Genomic DNA, 12,305 nt, shown 5'->3' on the forward strand with positions numbered 1-12,305 from the left:
CTTCCTCTGAAAGCCCCACCCACCTTCAAATCTCCGGGTAAGATCTTGTTCAGTCTCATCAAATCCTGCTGCTCGGACATCTTTGAAGAAATTGTTTAAGTAATTCAGGGCATCTTTCATTTGTGCGTGCTCACTGATAATGAGGGCATCGTTGTACTTCTGTATGAAATGAAAACCGAGATTCAGTATGACTCAGGTAGTCCCAGGGTTCAGTTCAATTAGCTGTACTTCACACAGAGTTAATTTTTAGAAAGCTTCTCAAGTCTGTTCCAACTCAGGTTTGTTGTTGTTGAAGATGAATAGCCTCTATTGGTTCCATGATAAAACCTTTGAACCAAATACTGCTTCTAAAAATCTCAGCCAGAAATGTTGATTAATTACAATCACTTTGGATTTTAGAACTCTTTCTAGCAAGAAAGATACATGGAAACTCATGTCAAAGATTTAAAAACAGTAACAAAAACAAATCGATTTCCACATCTTGCCTTATAATTCAGACTCAACTAAATTCTTTATACATAGGATGCAATCACTAAATAGTAAACACTTTTCATAATGATGGCACTCACCATCTACAGCCAAGTTCAACTGAGCTCACTAAAATTCTACAAATGCCTGCTAATTGAATGCATTTTAAAATATTTTCAATGGCACAATAAGCAGAGGTTGTTACTGCTGTTTCCTAACTTTGGTTAACCAGAGACTCTGGACTTCTTTACCAAAGGAAAGGAACATACACTTCCAGAAATGGCAGCAGGACTCACTGCCTGAACTTTAAAAATGGCTGTCACTGGTCACACACCAAGAGTTATGTCTGTCAGCATCAAATTTTGCTAACCATGTTACTTATGGGAATATAGGAGGCACGGCATAGAATCTGAGCCCTTCTTCCAGTTCTGTTGTCTTTAGGGTTAAACGTCAGTAACAAATTAAGACGATATTAATAGGACAACTCCAGGAGTTTGCGTATAAGAACTTTCTGGAAAGGTTCCTAAGTGAGCTCTTAGAGACAAAATGAGAAGTTGACGTTTTCTCAGCTGCCACAGTGCAGATCCTCTGTTTCTGTGTCTAGCCTTTCAAAATAAAATATTTTGTAAAAAAGTAACATACCCGCAAATGGGAAGTGTACAAATATAGCGCTTTACAGATCCTGCTCTCTTCATCTTTGTCTGGCAGCTGAAACGTCCTGCACGCTTTATGGACTTCGACAATCCACTGTTCGTACTTCTGTGTTCCAAATTCCCTGTTCTGGATTTGAGATAAGTTTTCTGGGGGGGAAAAAATTTTTTTTCATCATGCTGTATGCTTAATCATTTAAGGTTTTAAACACACCTCATCCTCTTATTTCCTTTCCCAGCCTCTGTGAACAGGGATTTCTTCCTGATATAGTCTGATTTTTCAGTAGTGTATCTGTGTCTAGAAGATTATTTACTAAATGCTTACTATGTGCCAAAAGTCAGGTCCTGCCCTCACATTTTATTTAATGTTCACAACCTCATGAGGTAGATATTACATTTTACAAAGAAACTGAAGTTCAGAAAAGCTAAATAATTTACCCACGCAGAAGGAAGATAATAATTCAAACCCAGAGTGTCTGATGCCCAGTCTCTATTGGTTCTATGAGCAGACAAAACCAGAGCAATCCAGAGGAAAGATGACAGACATGAATGGAAAAAAAAAACAACAGAAACAAAAAAAAAAAAGAAGAAAATTTTGCTTTTAAAAAATGAAGAAGCGATGAGTACAAAAACAACTTTCAAGAGGGTCATCGCAAGACCTTTAAAACAGGAGGATCAGGATTCAACGAGGCCCATTACTGTGACCTTAGGCCTTCTGATCTCCAGCGAAGCACTCACAGGGCAGGCGCTACAAAGTCACTTGCCACAGACACAACTGTAGGTGAGCATCTCCTAAATATCAACAGGTGGATGAAAAAAATGAAAGAACTGCTGTGGCTTGGGCTCTGTGTCGGGTGCTCGGGCTAAGATAATGAAAATGCAGCTCTGGCCTCAAGTAGCTTAGTCTATGAGTTACGCTGTTCCTTAAGGAGAGCAAAGTACAATAAAATTCACGAGCAAGAGTTGTATTTATGGGTTAATAATAAGAAGAACCAAACAAGGTACCCAAACAAACAGCATTAACCTGATAGCCCTGGCTACAAATGAGGTAGCCAACTGTAAACTAAATGGACCAACAGTATTTATTGAACTTGGGTAGGTATGAAAATAACCTAAGCAATTTGGAAATGAGCAGTTGACAGGATTTGAACTGGCAAAATGGTAGAGGTAGGGTTCACCTGAGGTGAGAATAAGAAAGTAGAAGTGCATGTGACTCTATCGCTACCTCCCCATCAGACCCTGTGATCTTACTCCTAGATGACAGCCTTCTAACTCGTCTCCTCACCTCTCGCCTTCTTCCCTCAATCTATTCCCTGCACACAGCTAGAAGGAGTTTCCAAATCGCAGATGAGAAACTCTGATGCCCCACCACTTAAAACCCTTTAGTAGATTGCTCCAGCCGAAGACTTAGCTGGTGTTGTGGTTTGGATATGGTTTAAGGGTCATGCGTTGGAAGCTTGGTCCCAGTGTGGCAACGTTAAAACATGGTGGGATTAATGTCATTCTCATGGGACCTCAGTTCTGCAGGGAGAATTGTAAACGACCAAACCCCTCCCTGACGTTCATTCTCCGGTCTGGAGATGGCTCCTCCTCCTGCACATGCGCCCTTTGGGTGCCCTCTGCCAGGAGGCCTTCACAGAGCCAGCATCACGCCGCTTGGTCTTTCAGCCTCCAAAACTGTGAGCTCAATAAACGTCTCTTCTTTGTAAGTTACGCAGCCTCAGGTATTTCTTTACAGCAATGAAAAGCAGACTAATCCATCTGGCTCTGTGATCTGCCTCTGCCTTCTAATTGCCATCTCTAGCCTCTCTCCCTCCTGCACTTCACAAGGCTAACAGAAGTTCCTACACTCTTGCTGGTCTCCTGGCCTTTGCACATGCAGTGAAACACATCTTAACATCACTACCTGTCTCCCTCCAGCTGCTTTATAATTGTTGTTGTTATTATCATCATCTAATCTGGGCTTCACCATTAGACTGGAAATCCCACAAGGACAGGAGTTGTGTCTCAAATCCATGCCGTATTCCCATCACCTAGCATATTGCCTAGCACTGAATGAATGAACGGATATGCTCAAGGAATTGCTGTATCAAGTACTCCATGTAGAGAAGAAGAATTGGAAAGATAAGCAGAACCTGATTGTTCAGGCAGAACTCACACTGTCAAGTTAGAGGACTTAAAGATTATCCTGCAAGCAAAGAATTTTAAGCAGGGTATTTAGATAATAAAACTGGTATTTCAAGAAGACTAACCAGTTAATGGGGAAGACGAATGGAAGAGATGGAAAACCAGGCTATTGAAATAGGTCCTAACTTAAGCTTGGAAAGAAAAAAGAAAAAGCAAAGTAAGTATGAGGGAAGGAGAGACACTACAAATTCAACATCTTCAAAATTCTAAACTCCCCTTGTACTTGCCAAAGCTTCTCCCTGCTGTGGCAGTACAACCTACCAGCATGCACACAGGTGCCCAAACTAGAAGTGCAGGTGGAGGTTACCTCCCCCCTTCCCTCCCTCACTGCCCCTCAAATCCAGTTACCCATTCAATCTCAGCACTTGCAATGAAAGCACCTTGCACGTGCCTCCTACCCTTCTCCAACCCATCTGAACTGCCCATCCTCCCTTTCATGAGCTGCTTCCATTATCACATCACCAAACAGTTTAAAATCTTCAGCTGCTTTCCATTACTCTTAGTGCAAAATTCAAACCCAGGGTGGCACACCAGGGCCTTCCTATGCCCCCCCACTTCTCTTCTGGTTTCATTCCTTTTCACTCTACACACAGTAGGATTCCCAAACAATGCTTGCCACTTCTGCAACTCCCAGCTTCACTCTCCTTTTTGCTTTCTCTCCTTTCAATCTCACTTGACCTTTCAAGGTTTGTTTCACAAGCATCAGCTCCCCCAGAAAGTTTTTTGTACAACTCAATCTAGGACAAAGTCCCTACACACTACCATAGTAGGCAGCGTGTGGGTGCCCTGCCAAATGGAAACTTTTTGCATCAGATTCCCGTTATGTCATTATGAGTTTCTTATGTGTAGGGACTAAGACTTTAACCTTCATATTTCCATTACCTAGCATGATAAATATTTAGTCAATGAAGAAATAAAAAGGGGAAGGAGAGAACTTGGTGACTGTACAAGGACATTTCAAAAGAATAAAGAATCAAAGATTGATTACCTCCCAGGTTGGAATCTGAACCAGTAGAGGAATGGTGGTTTCATTCATATAAATATAGATGTCAGCTAATTTGGAAAGCTAATTTGGAAGTTCTAGAAAATGATGACCTCATCTAAATACACACATCTAGATAAATTTACTTTGGATTTTAAGAGAAAAAAAAATAAGTGAGAATAAAGAAGGGCTTACAAGAACCCTGAATAACCTATAATCAGGAAAGTCAATCACTGATTATTGTTTTGACATTGCCTGAACCAAGAAGAATACAAAATTACATTAATGAACAATATATGGCTTTTCCAAGTGTTGAGGACACAGAATATGGGATTTATGTAACTGAGAATTGGAGTGGAACTCACCCAGTTCTTCAAAGACATCCTTTGCCAGACTTTCTGTCTCTCTCATCAGCTGAGATATGATGCGTTTAAATCCATTGGTAGTCCGTGATTCTACTCTCCTGGAAACTAGAGCCAAAGGAAAGTAAGTATATTTCGGGAAGGATGGGTTGTAGTTCAGAGTAGATCTCTCCAAACCTTTCTCTCCCACTGTTATTTCCTCCAAGACCCTGAGGCTCCCAGCTTACATTCAAGTGGTCTATATGGCAAACCAAATGCTAAAAACTTCAAAATCAATCCCCACTGCTTACTGCACCGATTCTGACATCTTTTTCACAGTCTAGGGTGTCTGTTTCTTTAAGATTTATTTATTTGAAAGGCACAGTTACAAAGAGAGGAGGGAGAGGGAGAGGGGGAGGGAGAGGGGGAGGGGAAGGGGGACGGGGAGGGGGAGGGGGAGGGGGAGAAACACACATCGATCTTCTATCTGCTTGTTCACTCCCCAGATGGTCAGTCCGAAGTCAGGGGCTTCTTCCAGATCTCCCACATGGGTAAGAGGGTCCAAGTACTTCTTGGGTCATCTTCCACTGCTTTCCCAGGGGCATCAGCAGGGAGCTGGATGGGAAGTGGGGCAGCGGGGACCCAAAGCGGCTAATCTTACTTCTCACTCTGGCTTTCCTGAGACCTTGTCTGTGCTTTAGTATTCCCCCTCCCCAAACAATCCTCAAGAGTGTTCACGATGATACCATCATCCATTTCTGTATACTTTCAGCAGAAACTTATTAACTGCCTATCACGTACCCTGTCACAGTGCCCGTTAAAAAGAGCACATTGTGTATTCTATAAAGGTCTGTTTTTAATGAAGAGAGAGATACATAACCACACCAGACTCAAGGTGTTATGGAACACTAGAAAAGAATGTCCAATTCTCTAGGGGAGACAGTGTTGCAGAGCATGGAAAGAGGAAAGGAGGCAGCCATATCTGTCATTTTTAGCGAGAGAAAGCACATGGTACGTCAGAGGAGTCCAGGGGAATTCAGTGCATTTGAACTTCTGGAATCGGGGAGGACCCGAAGCCCAGAGGGACAGATTACAGGGTAATTCATACGTGATACTAAAACACGTTTGGGCACTTTCTTGAAACTCCTTATAGGCAGTCGCCCAATACAACATAGCATGCTCCTGCCTCTTCCACATACATTTGTTCTGCCTTAGGTTCATATAAGCCACTTGTTACTCAGAGAGAAGGATGAGTCACACCTGCCTTCTGGACTCCCTTCTGCGCACAGGGTTGGGATAACAATGATGTCAGTAATATTCACTAGTCAATCTTTTTTTTTTTTTTTCAGACAGTTAGACAGTGGGAGAGAGACAGAAAGGTCTTCCTTTTTCCATTGGTTCACCCCTGAAATGGCTGCTACAGCTGGTGCGTTGCAGCTGGCATGCTGCGTCGATCGGAAACCAGGAGCCAGTTGCTTCTCCTGGTCTCCCGTGGGGTGCAGGGCCCAAGCACTTGGGCCATACTCCACTGCACTCCCGGGCCACAGCAGAGAGCTGGGCTGGAAGAGGAGCAACCGGGACAGAATCTGGTGCCCCAACCAGGACTAGAACCCGGGGTGCCAGTGCCATAGGTGGAGGATTAGCCTAATGAGCCACGGCACCGGCTAGTCAATCTTACTTTCAAACACCATATCCTGATCTTCTGGGACAAGACAGGATGAATTCAGAGACTGCTATTTCAATTACAACAATGGTGACTACACAGCATCTGCCTCAGATGTGGAGCACAGGGAAGGACTGGGCCAGTCCTTGATCATCTGTATGCTTAACTTTCCTCAGTACCTCTGTTACACTGATAGGACCTTATAAGCCCTTTATAGAACTTAAGCATAGGAACACTGGCTCCTTACAGGCCACTTCTGACACTGACCCGTTGCCTGAGAAGAGAGTTCAGTTAAGGAGAGATACTGAACATGGCACAATTTCCCAACTTTGGGTCAAATGTTTTCTGTTAAACAGAGAGAAAGTCAAAGTTCAGTCTTCCTCTAACTGGCTCAGGATCAGGGGTAGCAGAGAATGAAGGCCTTGTTACTGGATCTCACTTACTTTTCTGGGGCGTATAAACAATTTCTTGCAGTTCTTCCAGATTCTCTTTGACCGTTGCTATTACTGATGCATCAAGAGAAGCACAGAGTTTGCAGATATATTCCACGGCTTCATCTGTGTTTTTGGCATCCCCAACACCAACAGAGGCAGTCATCCCAACGACCTATAAGAAACATTCCAAGGTATTCAATGTCTGAGAAATAGTGCTGTGTCCACAGCCTCTTGAGGAATTCTGTCCTGCTGGGATTAGGGTTTCTGTTTTGCTTTCTTTTTCACTAACTTCAGATAGAAGCATACTGTTGTTTTTCCCTGACTTTCTCAGTGATATTGCAAATGGAAAATCAAAGTACTAAGTACAAGAGTCACAATTCATCAGCTAAACACAAATTAGCAGAGAAGCGGAGAGAGAAAGCCCATCCAGAACAGGGCTGCTTAGTTCTCAACTCTTGCATCCTTCACAACATGGAGAACACCGCGCTGAAAAAGAAAGAAGAGCAGACACATTTCCCGTGTGTCTCAGCCGTGTCACAACCTCAGCCATATTATGCTGTGTGTCGGACAAATATCTTCATCTCTCCATAAAGCTGGGAAACAATCACTGTTTAAAATGGCAGGTGCCTGGACTTGGGATGATAGCATTTGTAAAGATTTAGCATAATGGCCACCTAATAAATATTCATTTCTTTCACCAATAACTACTCAGTAATCGTTGAATAATTGACCCACCAGCAAGTAATCTAGTTTACACCAATTTTATTCCAGAAGAAAAGACTAATACACATGATTGCCTTTTTTTTTTTTTTTTGGATCTGCAGGTATCTTACAGAATTTCTTCTAACCTATGCTTCCTAAATTGATGCTTATTGGAGCTGCAGAACTGTACACAAATGTGTAGATTGATATGCCATAAATTCATGATTTCCAACTTCACCTGGGCCCTCAATATGACCAACAAATCTTCAATGTATTCGTCTCGGTTCTTCCTCTCCACCCTTCCCAAGCTTCCCACCCCTTTCCAATATTGAGAATTTTCAGCAATTCATCTACATCTCCCATGTTCAAGAAAAGGGAGGATTTACACACCAGAGATTCCCCATCCCTTCCTGCGCCCATCAAAGAGCACCTATCTTAATTGACTCTTCTTGCCTCTTCTTCCCTGAGGATGCTAAAGATGGTGCTCCTCCCCAAGTCTAATTACACTCATCTACTTGCCTGCATCTCCTATACCATCTGGTGTCTCCAGGCATGTTGCTCTATCAGTCATTCCCTTCTCCCATTCAGCCTTGCTACTCCCTACCTCACAATCTACCCTCTAGTAATCCTGAAGAGTTTCAAGACTGCAGAGCACACCACACTCTTTGGTACTTCTGTGCCTCTAGACAAGCAGCAGCCTCTTACTGCAAACCATCCAGCTATCCACCTGGAAAACTCATGTTAACTTTGGCCCAAGCTAACTTCTGTTAGATGTTGCCTTACTTTCATTGCACACATAGGCGTGCTTTCACTTAGGTTCTGACCATGCTCTTGTCCTGCCTCTACAGCAGGCCTATGATATAATTCATCCTTGCCCAGCTCCCTATGAAATTCACGCTGTCTGAGGGCAAAGCTATGTCTTTTTATACTAGTATCCCCAGTGCCTGGCACAGTGCAAGGCACATGGAGGTATACAATATACATGATCAGTCCTCTGTACCCACAGGTTCTGTATCTATGGATTCAACCAACCACAACTTGAAAATGTTAAAAACAAAGCTGTACATGTACTGAACATGTACAAACCTTCCCCTTGTCATTACTCCCTAAACAATACAGTACAGCAACTACTAGTATAACCTTTGCATTCTGGGACCAGCACTGTGGATCACTTGGCTAATCCTTCACCTGCAGTGCAGGAATCACATATGGGCCCTGGGTTCTAGTCCCGGTTGCTCCTCTTCCAGTCTAGTTCTCTGCTGTGGCCCGGGAGGGCAGTGGAGGATGACCCAAGTGCTTGGGCCCTGTACCCGCATGGGAGACCAGGAAGAAGCACCTGGCTCCTGGCTTCAGATCGGCGCAGCGCGCCAGCTATAGCGGCCATTTTGGGGAGGTGAACCAATGGAAGGAAAACCTTTCTCTCTGTCTCTCCCTCTCACTGTAACTCTACTTGTGGAATAAATAAAATAAAAAAAAAAATCTTTAAAAAAATAACATTTGCATTGTGTAATCAGTAGTCCAGAAATTATTTAAAGTAAATGGGAGGATGTACATGGATTATATGCCTGCCACACTGTACCTGGGAAGTGACAGAAACCCCTATTAACCAAGCACAATGTGGATGAGTATTACCATTTTGTAAAGGTGTCTTGAGCATGTATAGATTTTATACCTGTGTAGAGGGTCCTGGAACCATCTTCCTTGGATAGTGAGGTCCCACTATATATATATATATATATATATATATATATATATATATATATATTTTTTTTTTTTTAAAGATTTATTTATTTTAAAGGTAGAGCTAGAGAGGGGCAGAGAGAGAGAGATAGAGAGAGAGAGAGGAGGAGGGAGAGAGGAGGAGGGAGAGAGGAGGAGGGAGAGAGAAAGAGGGAGAGAGAAAGAGGGATAGAGAAGGAGGGAGAGAGGGAGGGAGAGAGGGAGGGAGAAGGAGGGAGAGAGGGAGGGAGAGAGGGAGGGAGAGATGGAGGGAGAGAGGGAGGGAGGGAAAGAGAGGGGTAGAGGAGACAGGGAGAGAGAGAGGTCTTCCATTCACTGGATCACTCCCCAAATGGCTGCAACATCAGAGCTGGGCCAATCCAAAGCCAGGAGCTTCTTCTAGGTCTCCCACATGAGTACAGGGGACCAAGCTCTTGGGCCATGTTCTACTTCTTTCCCAGGCCATAAGCAGAGAGCTGGATCAGAAGCGGAGCAGCCGGGTCTCGAACCAGCACCCATATGGGATGCCTGCACTGCAGGTGGCGACTTTACCCACTACACCACAGTGCCGGCCCCCCAGCTAATATCTTAACTGAATAAATGAATGGACCAAAATTGATCAATGAGTTGTATAATGACTTAGGACCTGAGAAGGACATCCTCACTGTGGTGACAGGTGTAAGTAAATGGAATTCAGGGAGATTATACCTCTCCCAAGGAGTTCTCCTGACTGTGGACATACCTGAGGCAGTGGGTCAGAAGATCCTCCAAGTTTCTGATCCAGATAATAGAACATGATCTTATTGTATGGGTGTTGTTTACAAGTATTGTGACATTCATCAAATATCATCAAAGTGAAGACAGAGAGTGATGGAATAGTTCCGTCTTTAAGATTGTTCACAAGGATCTGTGGCGTTAAAACAATGATGTCATTGTTCTCCACGATTTGTTGCACGGGGACATTCTCAACTGTTGCTCCAGCAATGCCTGCCACACTGTACCTGGGAAGTGACAGAAACCCCTATTAACCAAGCATAATGTGGATGAGAAGCCACAACTGACGATCTTAAATCCAAAAGGAATATATTTAGAGACAAGTCCTTAGCACATAGCCTGACACGGTAAATAATCAATAAATGCAAGGTAGTTAACATAGTATATATTCATTCTTTCAAGTAACTAAAAGCAGAGAGAGTAGATCAAAGACTATTACCAAATAAATTATAAAATCATTAAAGAAGATAAATGTGATATTTAAATGTCAAATTTAGGATAGGTACTCAGTCTAGCAGTTAAGGTACCCTCATCCCTATTAAAGCGAGTTCATTATCTGTTAAATCGTTTACTCAAACCATAAAAACTAGGAGGCTTTAGAATTTCTAGTATGTATAACAAGAAAAGACTCAATTACATGCAGGAATTAACATCTAGTTTATATAAAAGCTGAATATTATAAAACAATGTAAGCATGGCTTTTAAAAAACAAAACAGAAAACAATTCATTGCATGAAGCTAGAGAAACATGACATTGGACTGATTGTTGTACCTACCCAAGTCTTTCAAAATACTCTGAGAACACAGATTTCTGCTGTTCATACACAGGGACGTGATTAGCAAAAAACACCACCTTCCCTTTTTGTCCTTGTGGAAATGTTTTAAGATGATGTTCACATATAAGAAGTGAAACAAAGGTTTTTCCACAACCTTTTAACATACAAGGAAAAGGAAAACATGTAACTAATATTATACTAGAGAATTCTGCATTTTTGGCTCCTCTAACATCATTGAACTGACTAGAAATTATGACCAGAAAAAGAAACATTAAGCTACTTCGCAGGTAACATGCACTCAAAACAGTCAGGACAAAAACTAAAAGAGGGCATTTCTTCCCTTTCGTTGAGACTGTCTAAATAGGATAGTTTTGTCAAAAGACAAATGGAACAGGAACAATCTGAAAATTGCCCATTATGTCACAGTATTCAACAAAAAAAAAAAAAGAAAAAAAGAAAAAAGCAACAGAGAAACAAACTATGTAAGTAATAGCAATTGGCTTACCAGTAGGAGCACATATTATTGTGTTTTTTCCCTTCATAGCAGGCAGAGCAAGCTCTAGCTGGTAATTTCTTGGTTTCAGTTGGCTGCATAATTTAGCGCGAGATACTTCTATAATACAAAAGGAACAAAATTTCCAGTTACCTCTCTGAGGAATCACAGCAATAGCTAAAATCCAGTAGACATGATTCTGACTGTAGAAAGAAGGGTTCGTTAGAGAAAGTTTAGAATCTTGTCTCTTTGTAACCAATTCAGCTTCTCTAACCAAGGACTTAATCTCAAAAACATGTTAGTATATAACATATTAAGAACTAGAAAAAAATACTGGAAATACCTAGCAAGTCCACCCATTTTTAAGAAAGGGAAAACTTCTTAAAAGGTAAAGTGAGGTAACCTCACTTACAAGACATATAAGGATCTTTACATGTCAGGGATATTTAAAGCAACTTATAGTCATTGATTTTATTCTGCAATGATTCTCCTCCCCCAAAACTTGCATTACTCACTTGCAGAAGTAATCTGTCAATTTTCTTTAAGAGTTATCCTAAAATCACATTTTCCCCAAAGAGTATTCTTCATTCAGCATAATTTCCTACTTGATATCCTTTTATAAATAAATTTTATATGGTATGTTATGCAAATCCCTAGTTCCCTAATGAAACAGTCATGAAAATATGCTTCCAGACACATCGGGGGCCTTAGCGGACCACAATGACGTCACACAAGAGCCTCAGTGTGAATGGGAAATGGAGTTCTTTGGAGAACATAACCCTTTGGCAAACAACACGGGCTGCATCTCAGCCCTCACTCAACCTCTAAGCCAAGCACATGTGTGCAACACACCAACCTCACACACTTGAATGGCAGCCCTGGGATATTAATAAAGGAAATTAAGTGAGTGGCTCACAATCAGTAGAGGTATTTCTTTAGAGAGGAAAGCTGATTTTAAATTTCATAGACATTGGCCAGCGCTGCAGTTCAATAGGCTAATCCTCCACCTGCGGCGCTGGCACCGCAGGTTCTAGTCCCGGTCGTGGCGCCAGATTCTGTCCCGGTTGCCCCTCTTCCAGGCCAGCTCTCTGCTGTGGCTAGGGAGTGCAGTGGAGG

General features: G+C 42.2%; 1 protein-coding gene across 4 annotated transcripts in view; it reads right to left on the reverse strand.

Annotated features, from left to right (window-relative positions):
* RIGI (RNA sensor RIG-I) overlaps positions 1–12,305 on the reverse strand; it is a 66,529-nt gene that overhangs the window by 27,800 nt on the left and 26,424 nt on the right. For all 4 annotated transcript variants that reach the window (XM_002708040.5, XM_051844796.2, XM_051844798.2 and 1 more), the window contains 7 exons: positions 11,202–11,309; positions 10,697–10,850; positions 9,889–10,147; positions 6,735–6,897; positions 4,653–4,757; positions 1,111–1,268; positions 24–159 (listed from right to left, as the gene is read on the reverse strand). In XM_002708040.5, the coding sequence (XP_002708086.1) occupies positions 24–159; positions 1,111–1,268; positions 4,653–4,757; positions 6,735–6,897; positions 9,889–10,147; positions 10,697–10,850; positions 11,202–11,309 (1,083 nt within the window). The remainder of the gene's footprint in view (positions 1–23; positions 160–1,110; positions 1,269–4,652; positions 4,758–6,734; positions 6,898–9,888; positions 10,148–10,696; positions 10,851–11,201; positions 11,310–12,305) is intronic.

The sequence above is a fragment of the Oryctolagus cuniculus genome, chromosome 1 (genome assembly GCF_964237555.1).
Source record: "Oryctolagus cuniculus chromosome 1, mOryCun1.1, whole genome shotgun sequence".
NCBI lineage: Eukaryota > Metazoa > Chordata > Mammalia > Lagomorpha > Leporidae > Oryctolagus > Oryctolagus cuniculus.